Source organism: Lepidochelys kempii, chromosome 5 (assembly GCF_965140265.1).
Source record: "Lepidochelys kempii isolate rLepKem1 chromosome 5, rLepKem1.hap2, whole genome shotgun sequence".
NCBI classification, from domain to species: domain Eukaryota; kingdom Metazoa; phylum Chordata; order Testudines; family Cheloniidae; genus Lepidochelys; species Lepidochelys kempii.
Genome location: NC_133260.1, coordinates 95,360,034 through 95,383,110, shown reverse-complemented (window position 1 = coordinate 95,383,110; position 23,077 = coordinate 95,360,034). Strand labels below are relative to the sequence as shown.

At 38.0% G+C, this 23,077-nt stretch overlaps 1 protein-coding gene across 2 annotated transcripts in view; it reads left to right on the top strand.

Annotated features, from left to right (window-relative positions):
• CEP78 (centrosomal protein 78) overlaps positions 1-23,077 on the top strand; it is a 52,862-nt gene that overhangs the window by 5,109 nt on the left and 24,676 nt on the right. The window contains exons 2-10 of one of the 2 annotated variants that reach the window (XM_073345092.1): positions 4,238-4,520; positions 5,118-5,293; positions 5,828-5,900; positions 6,551-6,654; positions 13,870-14,044; positions 16,090-16,203; positions 17,770-17,834; positions 20,595-20,700; positions 22,698-22,715. In XM_073345092.1, the coding sequence (XP_073201193.1) occupies positions 4,268-4,520; positions 5,118-5,293; positions 5,828-5,900; positions 6,551-6,654; positions 13,870-14,044; positions 16,090-16,203; positions 17,770-17,834; positions 20,595-20,700; positions 22,698-22,715 (1,084 nt within the window). In that variant the 5' untranslated portion in view covers positions 4,238-4,267. The remainder of the gene's footprint in view (positions 1-4,237; positions 4,521-5,117; positions 5,294-5,827; positions 5,901-6,550; positions 6,655-13,869; positions 14,045-16,089; positions 16,204-17,769; positions 17,835-20,594; positions 20,701-22,697; positions 22,716-23,077) is intronic. The other variant, XM_073345093.1, reaches the window with a different exon arrangement.

Sequence of the window (23,077 nt, the reverse complement as noted above, 5' to 3'; positions counted from 1 at the left end):
TTAATTAATTATTTAAATCACTAGTCAGGGAAGACTCGATTTAGTCATGGATTTCTACATAAAGATGCATTCTTGTTGGTTGTTATAACGTTAATACATATTCTTCACAACTCAGAGATAGATGTAGGTTTCATTTTTATTTACACACTATATATTTTTAAAGTGATTTATTTTGGAAACTTTTCTGGTTTAGTTTTACAGCTATATCAGAAAATGAATGATTGTTTGGTTATTTCATTTACCAAAGGTAATTGAAGCAGATAGTTCATCTCCCAATGACTTCATAAATATTTCCAATTCAATAGGTTAATCATTAATATTTGGAGGATTTTCTTGCCATGCTGTATTAGGAGGAGAACATTACCAGACAGACATTTACATTGTTTTATTTAATTAAAACGACAACATTATGTATTCTGGATTTTTTTTCTTCAACAACAAACATATAATATTTTAACAAAACAAGCATATGAATTTTTTAATTTAGTTAAACATTCAAGTTTTTTAAAATCAGGTTTGTTTTTGTTAAAATTGTTTTTAACTAAAGTAGTTAAATGAAATATTTAAAAAAACAACAACAAAATTAAATCAACTATGTCAGCCAGGTAAACATGAGAAATTTCAAATATTGGTTGGCTTCTGCAGCTAACTCAGTCATTTTCACCTTCATTTTACTGTCTGTTCATAATCTGGAAAAGAAAAACAAGCTTTCCTGCTTTTTCAGTTCCCAAACAATTTCTCAATTTGGAATGAATTAGTTCAAAGGAAGAAAATATTCTTTCTACACCAGTAGAAGAAGCTACTGCTGTTAAAAGTGAGATTATCAATTCAACAGTCTCTGAATCCAAGTGCTTAAATGACTTCCACCAGTTCATTGGTGTGACTTTCTTTAAAACATCATCAGCAAACCTATTTCTTGAATGGTCCACCCTTAGCTCTGAAGTTTATTATAGATGGCATTATGGAGGGAAGATTGCTGGAAGTCCATGTCGTAGCCAACTCCTCTTCTTCAGCAGTTAAGGTTTGACCCTGGTACTGAGTATTGAGAATATTTGCAAGAAAATGAGTTGGAGATAGTACTTGTCCCCTTCCTTTTTTTTTAATGCTTGTAATTTAACTCTGACATTGCATATTTCTCTTTTTAAGATCTCACTCGGTTCCTTCCAAATTTCAACAGCATCAGCAATAAAACAGCTATTTCCCATCATTTTATTCAAGGCTACAGAAATAGGCTTCAGGCTACTCAGCATGTGTTCAACATTTCTCTTAAGCCCAATGTTGAGAACTCTGGCTGTGACAGTGCCATCTATTTTTTCACGATTTTGTTCACCAACTGTCATCAGATTAGGCCAGTTCTTGATATAGTGCTCATAACAGTTCACTACTGAGTTCCATTGTATGTCTTGTGGGACAGTTAGCTTGGTTCCTCCCACTTTTTTCAGAGCAGCTGCTGTAAAGTAGTTGTTACGGAAGTATTTTGCAGTTTCAACATTAGCCTTTATTTCTGCAACACTGAAGTCTTTGGCTAGAAGATGCATCAAATGAGCACTGCAACCGTATGTTATAAGCTTGGGACTCATCTACATTTCTTCTCATCTTGGATACATTTGCAGCAGTGTCTGTGACCAAGCTGCGTACTAGACATTTGAATTTTTTTTTCACAGTTGGTTATAGCTTTTACTGCTAATTCTTGTAAGTATTCTGCTGTGTGTGTATTTCCTGATGTATCAATTATTTCTGTAAGGAAGACATTCCCTTCTTCTTTTGTCACACAAGCACATACAACAGGATCATTGTGGACATTGCTCCACCCATCAAGACTCAGGTTAACAATTTCACTCTTAGACCTTTTGTACACTGCTCAATTTCTCTTTCATATACTTTTTTCAGCAATTTGCATGCAGCATCTGCTCTGTTGGGTGGACTGTATCCTGGTCTTAATGACTGAACTATGTTAATGAAGTGTGGGCGCTCAATCATATGGAAAGGAGAGTTTGTTGCATAAACAAACCGGACAATTTTTTCATCAATTACATCTTTTTGTAATCTGCTGGTTCTTATCACAAATTTATCCATGGTTGTTTCTGGATGATAAATTTTTTTTTTTTCTTTTCGCTACAGGTGATATTCTGTGGCTATGTGACTGAAACTATAGACAATGATGGTGATCGTGAGGGTGGATAGTCTTCAGGATCCTGTATGTTGAGGATGGATTCTCCTAAATAAAATAAGTCAATGCAGTTATTTAATTATTACCATACTGCTCATTTAGTATTCTTCACTGACACTCAGTACTACTTTAAAGGTGAAATTGTAAAAAGAAGATCTTCCTATTTCAGTTGTTTGTTTTTTGTCACAACTGCATCTAAAATGATAGTACCATAGAGTAACAACTATATTTTTCCTCCAACGTGAGAATTCAAGAATAGTCCAGAAGGAAGACAAGAATTCTTTAAGAAAGAAGTATGAAATAAAAAGGTTTACCAACCTGAAGATCCTGTATGTTCAGACATGTTCCTTTTATCATCTTCAATGCAGCTTCCTCCTGAGAAGGAGCACTTCTCATGATGTTGTTTCATTTGGGCAGCCAGGCCTTGCATTTCTTTGTTGCACTGTTTGCATTTTGCACATGTCTGTCTTACCCACAGGTAGAGGAACTTCATTAAAATATTCCCAAACTGGGTCTCTTTTACGGCCTGCTGCCATTATAGGTTTTCCCTTCCAGTGAGAGAATGGTATAGTAGATCTCAAATCAATGATGGCTACGCTCAGAAAGACCTCAAGACTTCTGGAATATGCTGCTCAAACAGTTTCACTTTTGTTTCTACTGCCTGCCCCTCCCTTCTCACATTTATCTCCAGACTTCTTCTCCTTGTCCAGATCTATTCTGCCCCCAACAATCTTCTATTCATTGAGCTTTTTGAAACTTTGCACTTTTAGAGAGAGATAAGGGATTGACTCGGTGTACACACATTTTCAGAGGGACAGTAGGGTTGAGGTCTGTTATTTCTCACCTCTATATATCTATTTATTTTAAAACATTTTTGCTGTTAACAAGCATGTTACCTCTGGAGACACAATGCCACAGTTTGAGAACTGCAAAACTAAGCATCTGTGATGGTATTTTCTAGACTGAGCACTGAGTCCCATTGGGTAGATAGAAAGATTAAATAATCTCTACAGAAGCCTGTGGAACCCCATGAGATTGGGTCCCTAATCCATGAACTACTGGAACTCATTTACAAAACTTTTCTTAAACATGACATGAATATATTGTCTCATACTATAGAATTAGAATTTATAATCCCAATTCCATGATGAGATATCTTTGAGCTCTAATGTATCTTAATTAAAACCATCTTTAGATATGCTTTTTGAGGAAAAAACCTTCGATCAAAAAATCCGATTTAAATTATTAAAAGAATCCAGGTGTGTGGTTTTTTTTTTTTTTTTTTTTAAATCCTTGATTTTTATCCACCCTGTTATGGTCGAGCCTGGAGACCCTAACCATGGATTAAGGCCCCATTGTGCTAGGTGCTATACCAACACATAACATAAATACTTAGATTGTAAGCTCTTCTCATTCTAAGATGAGAGACCCTGATGCATAGAGGAAGCACAGGATAACAGTGAGATGATTACTCCAGTTCTTTTAGAATAAGAAAACTCAATTTCTGGTGGTCTGCCTGCAGTCAGTGAAGCAGCTTCTCAGTGGTTGCAGCTGACAAGTTCTGGTTTTGATTATTTTCTGTAGTTGGACTATCCCATAGTAGTAGATTAGATTCCTGTCCAGCAAAGCATTTGAGCATGTGCTTAATTTGGAAGATGTGAGAAGTCCTAGGAGCAAGGATCTCATTGCTGTATGTATCTCATTGCTGGATCAGGATCTAAGTCAGCACCAGCTTAAGGCATTGAGCATTTGACAAGAAGCACCCAGCATGTGGGAACATGGAGTCTTGAAAGATTAGCTTTATAGTAGTTAGCACGTTGACTACGTCTGTGAAGGAATCAATGTAAGGGTCTTTCTTTCCTTCCATCTCATTCAGCTGGGTATAGTACTTTAAACATAATGATACTGTCTTTGTGTAGGTGTGAATTTAGTGAATTGTTCAAATGTAAGCTTTATTCTGGCTTTTTTAATATTGTGTGCCCATATGTTAATACTGAAAGCAAGTAACATTAAATCTATTGTTCAGTGGAATCAGTCTGTCTTTTATTTTTTTTCTTTCTCCCTCAGTTTAGAGAGAAATTCAGCACATGAATAGAAATGATTGACTCGGTCAAAATAAGGAGACAGAGCACCTTGGATTTTTACTCTCACTATGAATTTCTTTGTGCCGTTCAAGGCTCTGTCCCACTAAAAACTGTGAAAGCTAATGTGAATCAGGGCATTCTTGAGCTAAATGCAGATCGCCTCAAGGCTCCTGACTGGGCACCACTTCTGAATGCTATCAGGCATAATAAGACTTTGACTTCTGTTGTAATAAGAAGCTTTCATCAACAGGGTCTTGGAGAATCAGGTTTGTAATGACCACTTGAGATTGTAATTATATCTGTTTAGATGGGAATTCATTACAGGAAAGCTGGGAGGAGGTGGTTTTGTTTTTGTTTTTTTAAATGGTTTACTATCATGTCCTCTTAGTTAAAGCACAATAACTCAACTTTCAGCACAAGATTGGTCTATCACAACATAGGATTGTGTGGTGTGAATAACATCAGCTGGAGACACTTAGTGGAGCTCTCTCCTTTCCTTTTAATGGTCCACTAGGTGGTGGTGATGATAAATCCAAGAGGTATAAAAACGAAGTTTCAGGCATTACTTCTTGGGGATAGGAAAAACGTTCCCTATGGCCAGTTTATTTATGTCTGTTAAGGTTCCCGCCCTTCTGGGTTTTGGCTTCTGTGGGTGATAGGATACTGGATTAAATGAACAACAGTTCTGATCCAATATAGCATCAGTGTGTGTATGGGGGGAAAAAAGGAATAATTCTTCAGATATCACAATCATAAAACAAAGAAATAGGGAGAAATTCTGGCCCACTTACCTCAATGGCAAAAATCCCACTGATTTAGTGGGACCTGGATTTTACCAGTGATTCACTTTTGTTGTTTATTAGGGGCTGAAAGATATAAAACCTACTTTAGAAGACGAATTCCAGCAATTAGATCAAAAGACATGACTACTCAATTATGTAAAGCCATCAGAGGTTGTCTGAATGTGTCAAATGCTCTAAAAAATTTGGAACTTGAGGGATTGCTTCTAAGAGAGCGAGATCTAATATTTTTAACAAAGGTAAGACTTCAAATACATAAAAAACCCAATGTATACCCTTAGCAATAAAGATATTGGGTGAGATTCTATTTTGCACTTCTTAAAGGTTCACCACAGATGTAGGTGGAGCTATGGTAGATTTAAGCTTCTTTTTGCCCTTGATTATTCTCAGGGTTGGAGAGGCCCCTAGTGTAACTTAGACAGATCTGGGGACCTCTCAAAGTTACTGCAGCCTCTTCATGTTGTCTGGCATGTTGCAGTCCCCACCCTCACATGTCCTCCCAGCACTACCCTGGCCTCCCCCCTTCACTGGAGTTTAAGAGGGAGTGCTTAGAAGGCAGATTTACAGCTATCTTCCGCAGTTTCTGCACTAGGAGACTCCTCCCTCAGTCACAAATAAGGCTTTTAGGGCCCCTTTGCACAATTCTGGCCCTTTTACATGCATAAAGGAGCCATAGTGGGAGTGAGGACCACTACTTTTTCTTCAGATATGTGCTATTAAAATGCTTGAATAACAATTTTAAAAAAATGTTTTCAGTGATTTTTATTTTGAAGGGGTTGGCCAAGACGTCATCTTTGGAGAGCTTGTCATTAGCACATTGTCCAATTGGAGATGGAGGATTGGAAAGTAAGTTTTGAAATTGAAAAGGAATAGCCTAATGTGATCTGTGTCTTTTGTGGTGGTGCTTTTAAAATACCTTTTTTAAAAAAAAAATCTCATTGTTTTCTGTTATAATCAATATAAATTAAAATACGGATGGAACAATCATGTTCACTTTGAACATTGTGAAATTTTGCATGTAAAGTGCAAGACTTGTCATTGCTGTGACTATCTATCTTTTTTTTTTTTTTTGGTGTTTGGTTTTGAGTATTCTTCACACTGAAATAAAGTAGTACCCTACTGGTATGCTGCAAGCAAATAAACTCTTAGGTTGAAAAGTTCCTTTTGTAAATCTTTACAAGTCATGAAATACATTAGCTAACACTGATATCAAGTGAAATATCTAAACTGCTTTAACATGAAATATAAAGCATGTCTGAAATATACCTATTTTAACAATATTTCATGTTTGTATGCAAAAGGTTATGGAACAGTTAAAATATTTTTATTTAAAATAATTAATATACTTTGCTCTTCTACAGTAGTTCTTCATTCAAGGATCTTGGTTCTTTCCGAATGCTAATTATGCCTTTATAACACTACTGTAAGGAACATAAGTATTATTCATTTTAATGATCTGACTGTGTTTTTTTTTTTTTTTATCTTTTTAACTTCAGCAATCTGTCAAAGTGTGAGGAACTCAGCCAACATCAAATCTATAAATTTTACAGGATGTAGTTTGACCTGGCGGGGAGCAGAACACTTGGCCAATGTCTTAAAGGTAATCTACCTTTTGTAAAGGCAAATATTTAAATGGATTCATGTAATGTATATACGTTGTGATTCATAGCTGAGTCTAGTATGTGAACACAATTTATTTATGTACTTTAATATTAATACGTCCTGATACTATAGGAAAAGCTCTAGTGTAATTCACTGCTAGTGTCACACTGGGTTCCCAATATTTCTCTTAAGATGATATCTCTTCAGCGAGAGAACTGCTGCTAGCAAGATGTGCATATGTGGCTATTTTTGATTACATCCCTGAAAATAATAGAGGGTTATATGATGAGAAATAGTTCATGCCATATGAATGTTTAATGTGCTGAGCTATGTTATTGGAGTCTTAATGTAATCCTAGTTCTACATATCCCAGTTTGATTAGGTGACTTGAGACCCAGTTAAACAAAGTACTTAAGCATGCGCATAACTTCAAACAGTGAAGTCAATGGGACTATTCGCATGCTTAAAGTTACATATATGCTTTTATACCGCCCAGAATTAGGGCCTATGAGAGAACAAATAGTCATTCTAATTTTAATTGTTTGCACTACGGTTTAGCTGCTGTCTTCTTTTTGTTGATAAAGAAACAAGCTAAGCTTATGCACATCAGTAGTTCAAGGAAAACTATTGTACTCTTGGCAATGCAACCTCCTCTTCTATCCCAAGAATTGAGGGCCTGATCCAATGCCCATGGAAGAAAATGAAAGTCTTTCTACTGAGTTCAGTGGGCTTGGATCCGGACTGTAGGCCTTATGGGCTGTATTTGATCATTTAGAAACTGTTAAGCCATGAAAGGAAAAACAGATATGCTTAAATTAGAGCTGCATAATTAAAAATATTGTCTAGATGGCTTTCTAGCTGAAATTTAGGCCCAAATCAAAGACCGCCTGGCTCCCAGACTGTCTGAAGTATACACTGAGGCTTTTGTTAAAGACTCTTTTCCTTCTTTAGTGAATGAATCCCTAGTTTCCGTCAAGCTTTAAGCCAGGCAAAGATGCCCAAGAATGTGCTAGCTATTGCCCAATACCCTTAATGAACTCTGGCATTACTTGTCTAAAATTCTACCTGGATGACTAAAAAAAATAATGAGGAATGTAACGCTGCTTACACAGGATTTTTACAAAAGAGACGTGGGTCAGACAACACTCGTCAGCTTCTCCGTGCTGTCCTTCTATTAAAACCCTTCAGAACTGTTCTGTCACACGTAGAAAAAGTCTTTGTTCCTCAGCCTACAAAAATTTGGATTTGGTCCCTCTTTCATTTCCTGGATTAGACTTTTGTACTCCAATCCTAGCTCCCGTGTTGTAACCAATTATATCCTCTCTCCTCCTTGGTACAAGACAGGGATGTCCCCTCTCCTCCCCCCTGTTTGATTTGGCTTTGGGGTCAAATACAAGTTATAGTGCCTAGGGTTCCCAAGAGATGAAAATATGCCAGCATGCTGATTATACATTTTATTCACTTCCAACCCTCTTCAGACCATCCCCAATATTACAAACTGCTAAATTGTTCAGGAAAATTTCAGGGTAGAAAATAAATTGGCATAGGTTGGTGACTCTCAGTATCTCTCAGGGGTGCTCAACTTTCCCTCTCAGATTATAGTTTTCATTGGCAGCAGGCGGAAATCAGGTAGTTAGGAGTCCTCTTTTCCAGAGACCTAAGAAAAATAGTCAAAATTGATTTCAATTCTTTTATCACACAGATGGTTTTGGATTTACATAGATGTCAGGCCCTCCTTCTATTCAGGCAGAGTTAAAATATTAAAAACAAATGTTCTCTTGTGACTTCTACTTGTTCTTAGCTCCTTGCTCTGTTTCTTTTCAAAATTAATAACGCTTTTAAGAACTCCTTGTGGGGTATGGGCAACAAGCCCAGAATATTCTTTGGAAAAAATGCAACTGCCTTTGGTCTACTCAACTATGTATCCTGAATCATGAGTAAGGCAACACAATGGTGTGTCCCTCTCCTCGACACCCAGGCTGTCATACACTTTAAGGCCAGAAGGGACCATCGTGATCATCTAATCTGACCTCCTGCACATTGCCGGCCACAGAATCTCACCCACCCATTCCTGTAATAAGTCTATAACTTCTGGCTGAGTTACTGAAGTCATCAAATCTTTATGTAAAGACTTCATGTTACAGAGAATCCATCATTTACTCTCATTCAAACCAGCAAGTGACCCGGGCCCCCAGGCTGCAGAGGAAAATGAAAAATCCTAAGGATCTCTGCCTATCTGATATGGGGAAAAAAATCCTTCCCAACTCCAAATACAGTGATTAGTTAGTCCCTGAGCATGTGGGTGAGACCCACCAGCCAGACACCTGGGAAAGAGTTCTCTGTAATAACTCAGAACCCTCCCCATCTGGTGATCCATCTCTGACTGTTGGAGATATTTGTTAATAGAAATTGCAGCTGGGCCATCTGACTCTGTAGGCAACCTCATCATACCATCTCCTCCATAAATTTATTAAGCTCAGTCTTGAAGTCAGTTAGGATTTTGTCCCCATTATTCTTCTTGGAACTTTACTCTTTTGATGGTTAGAAACCTTTGTCTAATTTTAAGCCTAAACTTGTTGATGGCCTGTTTATATCCATTTATTCTTGTGCCAGTATTGGCCCTTAACTTAAATAACTTCTCTCCCTCCCTGGTGTTTGCTCTCTATAAATAGATCAGAGGGATAATCATATCTCCCCTTTGCCTTCGTTTGGTTAGGCCAGGGGTTCTCAAACTGGGGGGTCGGGACCCTTCGGGGTTGCAAGGTTATTACATGGGGTGGGGTGTCATGAGCTGTCAGCCTCCACCCCAAACCCCGCTTTACCTCCAGCATTTATAATGGTGTTAAATATATTTAAAAGTGTTTTTAATTTATAAGGGGGGTCGCACTCAGAGGCTTGCTATGTGAAAGGGGTCACCAGTACAAAAGTTTGAGAACCACTGAGTTAGGCTAAACAAGCCAAGCTCCTTTTTCTCCATTCCTCTGATCCTCCTAGTAGCCCTTCTATGGACCAGTTTGAATTTATTTTTCTTAAACACGGGAGATCAGAATAGCACACAGTATTCTAGAGGAGGTGTCACCCGTGCCTTGTATAGTAGTAATACACTTCCATAACTTCACTGGAAATACCTCACTTGATACATTGTAGGATTGCATTTGCCTCTTTCATGGCCACATTGCTTTGGCAGCTCGTAGTCATCCTATAATTGACCAGTACGCCCAGCTTTTTCTCCTCCTCTGTCACTTCCAATTGATAAGTCTTGTTATTAGTCCCTAAGTGCATAACTTTGCACTTAGTATAAATGCTCCCAGGTTATGCAAGACCCGACTTACAGAACTTTTTCTGTAGGTGCGGATTTGTGTGAGCTAGAAATAGGAGGTTGTGGGGTGGATGTTTTTTGGGTTTTTTTGGCGTAATGGTCTGGTATACGTTTCCGACTTATGCAAAATTTGAGTTACGCAAGTCGGGCAGTGTCTGTACTATTAGTTTTCATCCCATTTCTATTACTCCTGTTTTCAAAGTCGTCCAAATCTTCTTATGTAATATTCCAGTCCTCCTCCATACCAGCAATACTTCCCAACTGGTGTGTTTATATGCATATTTTATTAGCACACCACTTTTTGTGCCAAGGTCATTAATGAAAATATTAAATAAAAGTGGTCCCATGAATGATCCCTGAGGAATTCCACTAATAATTACACGCCTTCCTGACAGTTCATCTTTCAGCATGACCCCCTTTAGTCTTCCCTTTAATCAGTTCCTTACCCACCTTTCAGTTCTCATATTCATTCCCATCTTCTCCAGCCCCAGTTGTACATGTAGGAGGGAATTGTCATCCCACTACCACCAGAATCAGTCCTAAACTTAAACTTCTACCCTTTCTTTAGGGAGAAATCAGTCACAGTTTTGCTGCTCAGAAAGCCTGGTGTCTGGTTGCTTCTAAATTTAAATATCATTGTCTTTAATTTGGGATAACTTGAAAAATGTACTGCCCATAGACCTATTCTTTGGCCTGATAGGATTAAAAAGAGATTTTGAGCATAAACCACATAATTAAAAATATTCCTTCATGCCTCACCTATGCAATCTGTTTCAGAAACTGAAATCCTTTGAAAAAACTTTGACCGGGTAGAGCTCGGATCGTAGCCAAATATCTAATTCTACAATGGTAGAAGTTCCAAAGGTGCCCAGCTACCAAAGATTGGTACTCTGACTTGGTTAACCTGCCGGCAGTGCAATAAATAATGTTTAGCAATATTAACAACCAAAATGAATGTATAGATATGTGTTCTGCATTTGTTGAAGTATTGGAATAATTAATTTAATTCCCCAGTGGGTAACCTTGTCTGCAGTGCCCTCCAAGACCCTAGGTCCCACTCATCTTCTGAGACTATCCCTTCCATCTCTTGTATCCCCCCACTCCACTGCCCTTTCCTCTCTATTTTATCATTTTTCTCTTATTCTTTTTAACTTACCTTTCAAGCTTTTCTTTGGTCCTCTCCACTTTAAATACCATTTTTCCTTCTTTGTGTTCTTTCCCCCTTTCTAAAGAAGTGATTCTGGAGAATAGTTTGATTTTACTTGTATTACCTATCTTATTGTATAATCTGATAATGTCTCTCAATTCCAAGTTAGATATCTATCTTTTCTTTCTCATCTGATATATTTATTAGCTGTGTTAAAATAATAAATAAATAAATGCCAATGGTGAAGACTCCTCCATAAACCTTGGTACGTTTTTTCAAGGATTAATTACACTTAAAACTATGTGCCTTATTTCCAGTTTGGTTTGTCTAGCTTCAGTCTGCAGTTATTGGATCTTGTTCTGCCTTTGTTTGCTAGATTAAAGATCCAATTATCAAGCACCTGTATCCCATGTAGGTACGTAAAAACTCTGATCAAGTCATCCCTTAATTTTCTCTTTGTTGAGCTAAATAATAGACTCAAGAAGCTAAGTCATTCTGAAACATGTTTTCCAGTACTTTAATAATTCTTGTGGCTTTTTGAACCTTCTCCAATATGTCACATCCTTCTTAAATTATGAACATCAGAATTGGATGCAGTATTCCAGCAGTACTCTCACCAGTCCCAAATACAGAAGTAATATAATTTCTGTATTCCTACTTGAGATCCACCTGTTTATGCATCCAAGGATCATATTAGCCCTTTGGCCACAGCATTGAACTGGAAGTTTGTGTTCATTTGATTATCCACCGTGACCGTTAAGTCTCTGAGTTATTGCTTCCCAGGAAGAACTCTTTATTAAAAAGTATTTATTCATAAAGATAGTTGTGGGGCTGGTATCCTTTTACTGATGGAAAAACATCAGTGCTTATCTTTTAAAAGTTCTAGAATGCCAGTTCTGAGGCTTAATTGTTGTTTTCCTTTGTACTATAAATTTTGGTTTAAAAACAATAGTAGGACATGATGAATGACACTGTTCCCTGTCTACCCAGCAATGCTGAGTGGTATATGGTGGGTATGTTTGGGAAATCTGTGTCTCTAGGAGAAGAAGAGGCTATAAACTTGCTAGATGGCTTATCTCTTTCTTGCTTTTGCAATTTTTGCATTAGGTCTTTTGTATACATATTAACATACCTTTCTCAAAGAGCAGTTACCAGTGATTTTTCAGTCAAAGTAGGAGGACATACCAAATGGGGTCCTGCAGGGATCTGGCCCGTGTTTTTGTTTGTAATGTATTTTCATTAATGACTTGGATGATGGAGTGGAGAGTAACGCTCATAAAATTTGCAGATGATACCAAGCTGGGGGAGGTTGCAAGTGCTTCGGTGAGCAGGATTAAAATTCAAAATGATCTTGATAAATTGGAGAATTGGTGTAAAATCAGCAAGATGAAATTCAGACTGATGTAAGGTACTGCACTTAGGAAGGCAAAATCAAATGCACAAATATAAAACGGGGAAAAACTGGCTAGGCAGTTGTAATGCAGAAAAAAGACTGGGGTTATAGAGGATTACAATTTGGATATTAGTCAACGATATGATTCTGTTGCAAAAAAATGCAAGTGTCATTCAGGGATATTTAAACAGGAATCAGAGTAGCAGCCATGTTAGTCTGTATCCGCAAAAAGAAAAGGAGTACTTTTAGTTTCTAAGGTGCCACAAGTACTCCTTTTCTTTAAACAGGAATGTCATCCACAAGAATGACATTTGGCACTGGTGACACCTCGCCTGAAGAACTGCATCCATTTTTGGGCATTATGCTTTAAGAAGGATGTGGACCAATTGAAGAAAGTCCAGAGGAGATCAAGAAACATAAGAGGTTTAGAAAACATGACCTATGAGAAAAGATTTAAATAATTGGCCATGTTTAGTATTGAGAAGGTAAGACTGAGAGGGTACCAGGTAATGGTCTTCAAATATGTGAAAGGTTGTTATAAAGAGGACGATGATCAGTTGTTCTCCATGTTCAGTGAGGGTTGGAAAAGAAGTAATCAGTCTCATTTTCTGCAAGGGAGATTTAGGTTGGATATTAAGAATAACTTTCTAACTATAAGGAATGTTAAGCTCTGGAACTGGTTACTTTGGAGCTGTGGAATCCCTGTCATTGGTGGTTTTTAAGGACAGGTTAGACAAACATCTCTCAGGGATGGTCTAGGTAGTCAATCTTTCTGCTAGGGAGGGTGAGGTAGATGATCTTTTGAGGTCCCTTCCAGCCCTATATTTCTTGGATTAATGAGCAAATCAAGTTTGCAATTCAAGGCTCACAGTGAACATTTCATGCATAACAAGCTCAATGATTAAAATTATGTAAATATTTTTTCAATAATAGAAGAGAATATGGTAGAACTATAAGGTGTGTTTAAACTAAAATATTGGTCTTTGTGAAAATAATAATAAGAAAAACATTTTAATGAGTGTCTGTTAGTAAAGACACAAGTGTCAAAGAGGCTATCGTATATCTCAGCTTGATAAAAAGCAGGGAGGGAGATGCTGAAGGAATTCTCTGAACCTGGTTTATATTTTACTTCATGAAATTATCAGTAATAAGCATGTGACTTAATAAGCATATCATAGGCATAATGTGTAAGAGCATGATTGTGTGTATTTTTCTTAAATTCAGTAACATAGTTGGGTTTTATTTCATTTTAATAATAGTAATTGTAAATTAATCATTATTTTAATTAATCTTCTTTGCATCAGTGTTGATGGCTTCACCTCACCACTAATGTTAACTTGTTCTGTTTTCAAAGCATCAGGCAATGAAAAGACACGGTGAAGCTTGGGCTGAAAGCCTACGCTACAGGAGACCTGATTTTGACTGCATGACAGGTTTGAGGCGTATCACTCTCAACTGCAATACACTTGTTGGTGATCGAGGTGCTAGAGCCTTTGCAGAATGTCTTGGAGAGGACCTGTGGCTGAAAGGTATGGTAAAATATTGTTCTTTGCTTCTAAGTAGGGTGACCATATTTCCCAAAGGTAAAACGGAAGACCAGGAGGGGTTTGGGTGAGCGTCACTGCTCACCCAAGCCCTGCTGTGCGGGGGGCTGGCATTGCTGCTCTCTTCTTCCCTCCCCCTTCCTCCCCCCCCCCCCCCACCCCACCCCGCACCCTGAACGTTCCTACATGTCCCATTTTTTGGGGAAAACTGGGCATTTGTCCCATTTGCTTTTGACAACTGATGATCAGGTGGCAAGAGCAAATGGGACAAATTCCCAGTTATACCAAAACAATTGAGACCCCTGGGACAGGGCTTAAAAAGAGGACTTTCCCAACCAAAACGAGATGCACATTGGCACATTAGAAATTGTCTTAACAGTAGCTGATTTGCATCTGTAATAAATGTATAGGTAATATTTTCTAAGTTTCAGTATTTACAAGCTGGGGATAACGCTTACAAAATATAAATCTAGGAGCTAATGTGTGGAGAGGTTTTATAGAAGAAGAAATAATGTTTTCATGGTGATTAGACACTACTTGGTATTTAATTCTAATTTTGCTAACTGTAATTTTGTGAAACTCCTGAACAAATTTTGGTGGCACTCTTATAAGGGTCTTCATCTACTGTACATAAACCCTAAGGTGGCTATAGAATTCCAGATATCTTGGCTTTCTTACAGCTCTGTAATCTGGAGTAATTTATTAGTTGTAGAACTTTATTTTACCTTTTCAGTATGTTTGACTGTGGACCACATCTGGGAAAATACTGTGGCTGTACAACATGAAAGAATATTGCAAGATACGGCAAAGCTACAGCAAGTTTAAAAGTATTGGATAATACAATTATCTGCATAGTGATGTGTCGTGTTCCCCCCCCACCCCCCCCGTGAAATACTGAAGCCAGTATTTAAAACCTAAGTTATTGAATTTATTTATTGTCTCCCAGCAGTTGTTGATTGGTGTTGAGCACCATTACATTTAATATTGCCTTGCATATTAGACCTTGCTTCACTGCTGTTCAAGTTAGCAATTTTCAAAACCAATCATAAAGATAACTGAGTGTATGCGATGATGCGGTAGGGATTTTTAATTTAATGTAAATGTTGTTCAGAAATATTGTCCAACTGCTATCATTTAGTGCAAAAGAGACCATTCTAGTCAAGAGTATTCTGGATTTAAACATAAACCTTTAAATTCTGCTGATATTTCAGTATTTTAAAAACTTTTAAAAGAACAATCCTCTTTCTATTCACAAATATTTATTTTCTTTCATGTTTGTCCAGCAGCCTAAGTGTCCTTTAAGCTGTGCAGCAGCCTTTTAAATGCCATACAGGTGCTCAGGGCAGTGGCCGGGAGAGATGCCTCTCCCTCGGCCACGGATCTGCTGCAGCTGGGGGAGACGCGCCACTTCCCCAGCCTCAACCCAGCCTGGTCCGGACCTGCCGCGGCTGTGGGAGAGGCACCTATCCCATGGCCCCAGCCCTGGAACTGCCACAGTGGGGAGAGGCTCCCCTCCCGCCCAGCCCAAGTGCTGCTGTGCAGGGGAGTCCTCTCTCCCGGTCGCAGCCCCAGGGCAGCCTGCACCCCAAATGCCTCATCCCTGGCACCACCCCAGAGCCCGCCCTGAGCCCCCCACCACATGAATTTTGTTATGTGCACCAATATGGTGGTGATGTGTCATACATCACCTCCATATTGGTGCACATCACCTCCATACTGGTGCACATAACAAAATTCATTCCACACATGGGTGGGAAAAATTAGAGGGAACACTGCCAGCAGCTGTATCTTGAAACTTTGATATCTGATAATGACTTAAATGTTAATCTCCATCCTGCATTTAAAATATTACCTTAGCTCTCCCTTGGGTAGAGTTCAGAATACTATTTATTTATGTATTTATTTTGGTTACTCGCAAGACTCTTAGGTGCATGCATGTGGATGTTTTCATTATGGATAGATTAATTATGTGAATTATTCGTTTTATGTGATGCAACTGAGTAATGTTTAACGTTTTTTAAACATTTCAGCACTGGACATGCAGCAGTGTGGAATTTCCAATGATGGGGCAAAATCATTGTTAGATGCTTTTCAAAGTAATACAACTCTAGTGATATTGGATGTAAGAAAAAATCCATTAATTGGTACGTACTTTTATCTGTCCTTCCATTCTGATTAAAAAACAAAGATATTTCATTTATACCTTTTTAAAAAAATGTAGCACTTTCAGAAAAATTAAACCAAATTTTACTGAATATTTGCCAAGTACATTTTAAATAAAGGGAGATGTTGACTTGTTTTATCTCGCTTTATTTCTGTGATTAGGGCTGTCAATTAATCGCAGTTAACTTATGCGATTAACTCAAAAATGTTAAAACTGTGATTAATCAGAGTTTTAATTGCACTATTAAACAATAGAATAACAATTGGAATTTAATCTTTTGGATTTTTTTCTACATTTTCATATATATTTTATTCTGTGTTGTAATTGAAATCAAAGTGTATATTTTTTATTACAAATATTTGCACTGTAAAAATGATAAACAAAAAAAATATTGCACTACAGTACTTGTATTAGGTGAATTGAAAAATACTATTTCTTTTGCATGGAGTGAAAATTACAGATGCAGGCATAAGTATACTGACGCATGAAGAAAAGGGAGTGTGTCAGTATATTTATGCCTGCATGTAACTGGGCCCCGGCGGCGCCTCCTGCTGGTCGTCTTAAGGAAGTTCCAGCCTCTGGAGCACCCTCTTCAGGCTGGTGTCTCGCCTTGCTGCTGGCTTCTGTGACCCTCCCAGGACCCCAGTGCCCCTTTCACTGGGTGCTGCGCCCTGGCAGTACCCCACAGTTCTGGGTCTCCCCCTCGCAGGGGAACCCCCCACCCACTATCCCTACCTCGCCTCATTCGTAGGCTCCTGCCAGTCACCAGATAGCCCCCACGCCCTGGGTTCAGACTGCAGTATCACTCATCACAGGCAAGGTTGGGTTTGGACCTGCTGCCTCTGTGTAACCTTGGGCTGTCCCCTGCAACCCCAGTTCCTGTTGGACCAAATGCTAGGCCGCAGCCTGGGGCTTTCAAGGCTGGAGCTCCCCAGCGCCTCAGGCCCTTCCCCAGCCCTGCTCCAATCTAGATACTTTGCTTAGGTCCCTGCAGCCAGGTCCCTCACAAGGGCCACTGGATCTGTCTGGGACGTGGCCCCCAGCTGCGGCTGCTCTGCCAATCAGCCCAGCTCTTCCCCTGTCCCAGCCCTCTCCCAAGGCTATCTTTAAACCCTTCTGGGCCCAAGTGGGTGTCCACCCCACTACACTGCATCTGTAATTTTCACTCCATGCATCTGAAGAAGTGGACTTTTTACCCACAAAAGCTTATGCCCAAATAAATCTGTTAGTTTTTAAGGTGCCACCGGACTCCTTGTTGCTTTTGTGGATACAGACTAATATGGCTACCCCTCTGATACGATTTCTTTTGGTTTTCTTTCAGTGCAAATACTTGTAATCAAAAATAAATATGAAGTGAGCACTGTACACTTTGTATTCTGTGTTGTAATTGAAATCAGTATGCTTGAAAATGTAGAAAACATTCAAAAATGTTTAAATAAATGGTATTCTATTATTTAACAACGCAATTAATCGTGATTAATTTTTGAATATTTTTTATAAAATAATCTAATATAGAAATTAATTAAATGAGTTTGTTTCACTCTAGATCACACTTTGATGAAAAAACTTATTGAAAGAGTTCTCATGAATGGAAACGGTGCCAGTTCAGAGGTATGTTTCAGGCATTCTGGAATGACTTCTGTTTATCTATATTTGGATTTAAAACAAACCATGATATTATGACACCACGTGATTCTGTACAGATTAGTATAACTGTTTTTATTTAATATTAAATAAAAACAATGTTCAGGTTGCAGTTAAAATCACCAAAGTTTAGAAAATGCAAAAGTTAAAGCACCAGCAGCAGCATTAACTATGCCACTTTGAACATCCTGTATGTTGTAAAATACACAAAATATAAACTAATAAAACAGGAATTAGTTACTTAACAAAAAAAATAGAAATAGAAAACCGTGCAAATGTACAACATAATCAAGTTAAAAATGCTGTTGGAAGTTCTGTGTCTTCTGTAAGCTCTGATGTTTAGTGGTCTTTAATTGGTCAACCTTAATGTCTCAGTAAAGCTGTTCTTTGTGTTCCTAATTCCCTAGGTTAGGAAAATAACACCTAACCTAAAATATATGATAGTTTTTTTTTAAATCCGTGAATTAAATTCTTCTTTGAGTGATTGCACATGTCCATTGTGCCCCCTGTGTACAGTTATTGAAGATCTTTTTACCTCACTAGTACCCTTTGGAACAGTCCTCCGCTTTGATGGCCACACCATCTTGTACTGTGGTACACCAGGTCAAAGTCATTATGAGACCCCATCCCAGCTTCATGCCTAAGGTGCTCTCAGATTGGTACCTAGCACAATGTATTTCTCTCCCTGTGTTCTTCTCCAGACCCCATTCCCACCTATGGGAATCTTGTCTCCTGACCGCAAGTGTAAATAGGGTGTTCTGCTCTTACTTGGAAAATACCAAACCTTTTATAAAATCCCCAATAAGTTATTTGTAGCATTTGGGGAGATGTGAGGGAACTAGAGGCTCTCACTGGATTAGGAGATGTATGAAACATTATTACATCTCACGTGGGAAACCAGTACACTCTACTATAAAATACATACTCCATGAGAGCCAATGTAGCATAATTGCATTAGGCAAGTTCCCTTAATGAAGATAAGCACAGCAGCATTGTGCTTATCTTGGATTTAACTTATAATGGGATTTAACATTGTGCTCCAGTGCTTAGTTTAGGAGACTTACGCTACAATCCATATTTAACTAAACTCCTAGCTCACTGTCCTGCTGGTGGACCTCACTATATGTTAGTCTCCCACAAGTGGGAAGACTCACAAGACCTTGAAGAAGAAAGGGAGATTACTTATCAGTGACTGTTGTTCTTCAAGAATTACGTCTGTGTATTTGCTCTCTCTGCCTACCTTCTCTTCTGTCTCATAGTTCTATATAACATCAGGTCTCTGCGGTTAGGGAGAAGGAACTGAGACAGTTGGGGATTGCACACCCTTATATGAAGCATCTCCCAAAGGACACAGCTTTTCAAAGCAGTTCCACATCTCAATGCCAGAGAGAGTGTATCCCACAAATGTGAATACAAGTGTGAAAATGCAGACGTGACTCTCGAAGAACAACTGTAAATGGCAATTAGCCCAACTGTCAGACCTGCAAATTCAACCTGGACTCTGAAAGTCCAGCTATGTTCACTCTTGCTTATATTTTGTGGTTAATTTATTAAGCTTCACTTGCAGAATCTTTTTCTGTTGTCTTATGAGCCAGATTAGAATCCAGTTAACTTTCCCATAATTGTTGGCTCTGCTGTAAAAAGTAGTAAAAACTTTTTTGTCCATAAAGTATGTAAATCTGACTCTGAATACAAGGAAGGCAGATCAGCTGAGAAAGATAAAGCTGCTTTTACATTAACATTCTTTTCTGATCATCACCACACTAATAGAGAGAATCATAAAATCCTACCAGAATGCTCTTAATAATTTCATGCGTTGGGGGTGTAGGATTTTCTGATGTGACAAATGCTGTTGTATTGATGCCAAGCTTTTTGGAGCCAGTGTCTTCCATGTGCCATTACAAGGAGGCATATACTTCAAAAAGCAAACAAAACACTGGAATAGATACTTGGAATATAAAGCTAGAAAAATACTGGTCAGACCCAGTCCTTTTTGAGAATTGTCAAAAAAGCATGATGTCACCTTGAAGGAAAACAGTAAATTCAAAGCACCGCATTTCCTTTGATCTCAATACACTTCAATTTTAGTGTGAATTCTTGTGGCAGGTGTGCCCTATTGGCATGCCCTATCACTGCAAGCACTGAAAAAACAAACAAAAAAACAAAAAACAAAAAACTTGATGCTGTTTTAAAAAAAGCTGTATTTTATTTGTACTATAATATCTTACTAGAAAGTCTTTATTACTCTGGAGAAGTTTGGCTTGAGCCAGACATTCCAACGAGTCAGCTCTGTAGGGGAGCATGGAAAGCAAGTACCAGTTTTTTCCTTTTTACAGGGCATGTTCTGTTTTTCTTACTATAAAAGGAGAACTATTGCACAGAGGAAGAAAAGTTGGATGGGGGTGCTTCAGAGGTGTTCTGGGAACATTTGCCTGCAGATAGTATGATGTTTATATCCAATTAAGTTGGACATTATTTTCTTATAAGAAGTGATCACACCCTCTAAAAATCTTGAAGATTTTTAACTCATTCCTGTTTATTGAAAACTCAAATTTGTTAACAAGGCTACATAAGTGAAGTTTATTAAATAAAATATTCAATATAGAAAAGTAATCTTTAGCATATTAGCTATGAAACTCCAAAGCCAGTACCTCCGGAAATATCAGTTACTAAAATGAAGTTAACATTTTGGGGGTTTTGTGTTTTTGTTTTTATTTAATGTTCTAGTACAAGTGGCTGACATCTCCTTCAAAGGATATTCTCAAACCTAAATCAAAAAAAAGAACTATTGTCCTAGGAAGTGGTCGGAAAGGAAAAGCTACTATTCGTATTGGTAATACTGCCTTCCCTTTCTCTTTGAAAGAAATCAAAAGTTATTTCTAAGCTTGTCAGTTCTTGCTTTCTACATGACCCCATCTGTCTAGAAAGAAGGCAGTGAAATTGGTCCCAAGAGGATGGCAAATACAAATTGTAATAACACAGTTTTCATTTACTTCATACAAACACTTCATCTCTGTATGATGATTTTACTATACAAGTAGTTGATCTCAATAGTGAGAGGAAAAATAAAGAGAATTTTTTTGTGAAGAATAGCAGGTGGGAGGAAAATTAGTTGTAGTGCTTTTGGTTATGAAATAACCATTGAAACTACATTCTTAAACCAACAATTAGCCCCTAGCCATCCCACAGATTAAAAATACTAGCTGCTGATCTCTTGTTCTGTTCTTATGTTGATCATCACTCTAGTCATTAACTGGGATACCTTTTTATGTTGATGACATTAGACATAGCTAATAGTACTTTCCCTATTAGAACAGAGGTAGGAAAACCTCAGCTGTAGACAGGTTTCAGAGTAGCAGCCGTGTTAGTCTGTATCCGCAAAAAGGAAAGGAAGACCTGTGCCACCTTAGAGACTAACAAATTTATTTGAGCATAAGCTTTTGTGAGCGACAGCTCACTTCATCGGATGCATTCAGTGGAACTGAATGCATCCGATGAAGTGAGCTGTCGCTCACGAAAGTCTCTAAGGTGCCACAAGTCCTTCTTTTCTTTTTTCTCAGCTGTAGAGTTTCCCCTCTTCTAGTTTGGAAAAACTGAATTGAATAGTTTCAGCCCCTCTCGTCAAATTTCACTGCTTCCTTCCTGTTGGGGCATAAAAGAGACCAGACTGCATTTAGGGTTTGTCTAAACACAAAAGTTTGTATTGCTTTAACTTTGCTGGTATACTCAAAGTAGTACAAGCCCCCCAGTGTGAATACAGTTATAACTGTATAAAGGTTTTTTTATCAGTATAATTTATTTCTCTTCCTTTACAGGAAGCACTGTTCTACCAGTATAATTGTGCCCATATGTGGGGTTCTATTGGTATAATTATTTCCATAAAATTTGACACCCTAATCAAAATATTTTTATTGGTACAAAAACTGTGTCTAGACCAGGCCTTATTTTTTTCTTCCCCTTTTTCCTGGTGCTTGGTAGAATTAGTAACATTCTTTGGGAGTTCCTTTTCTGTTTGAGAGGTAGCAATATTTTCAATAGACTGTGTACTTAGGTTCATGCAGAATGAACTTAGAAGCGATCAAAGATACAAAAGCAAAAGATCCAATAATTTGGGAGCAGCATAAGCAGTGATCCCACATGGCCAGACAAGAACACTTTATGGAAAATCAGGTGAAAATTTGAAGATTAGGATTCAACAACTGAATTCCAATCTAAAACGAAGTAGAATAAACACTTCAAAAAACCCAAAAACCCCAACCCTGAAAATGTGTTTTAGAATAGCTAAAATTTGCCCAATGTTCTATGTGTTCCCTAAAATACAAAAGTTCTCCAGATTTTCTCATTGCTGAATGAGAATTCCTACTTCTGCTGATCCCATTTCACATCAATTAACACACAGTCAGTAGAAAAGCAAAATAAGCACATCTGAATGATGTGTGCTGTATCAGCAAGACCCTTTCCTTCCCTCCTAGGATGACTTTGCCATACTTTATGCACTCTTTGAACTGCTATGGCTCTTGGAGGCTTGGCAGCAGATGGTTGTCTATTTTTTCATGTCTCAGGCTTTCCATAGCAGACTCTCCACTGCCAGCATAAGATAGGATGAATCTGGCTCTATGTGTGAATGGCAGTCGTGTCGCTTCTTTACTGCAAGTAAACCTGCTAATTTGAATAAATTAGTCAAAATGTTCTTATTTTGAATATATATCTCTTAAACATGAGCTAATGAATGCAACACATGATAGTCTAAATATTTTTTTAAAAGGTTACTAAAATCCTATTTAATTGCATTTCTTTGGCTGTTTCTCTTGTTTTAATCCTTTGCTTCAGTGATTTGGAGACACAGAGGTAAGCATAATAAGTCAAGCTGTGCAGAATCGGTAGATTTCAAAGGGCTTGAAATTGAGGCGGTTGTGAGGATGGGGAGACAAATTCCTGCTGCTGCTAAGTGTTTTTTTTTGTTTTTTTTTGTTTTTTTTTAACCCGTCCTTAATCCTAGTTACTTGCTAAACTGTGACCAGGAATTTGAAATCCCATCAACATCAATCATGTCTTTTTACACTCCCACCAGATTAGCAGGATTATGGAATGTCCTCCAGAGAAATATAACTCAAAGTAAAATAATGTATTTCCATTTTCAGACATTTCACTGAGGTAAATGATATAAACTTCATGAGCACTTCGAGTGTTGCTGGTTCTAACTGATGCAA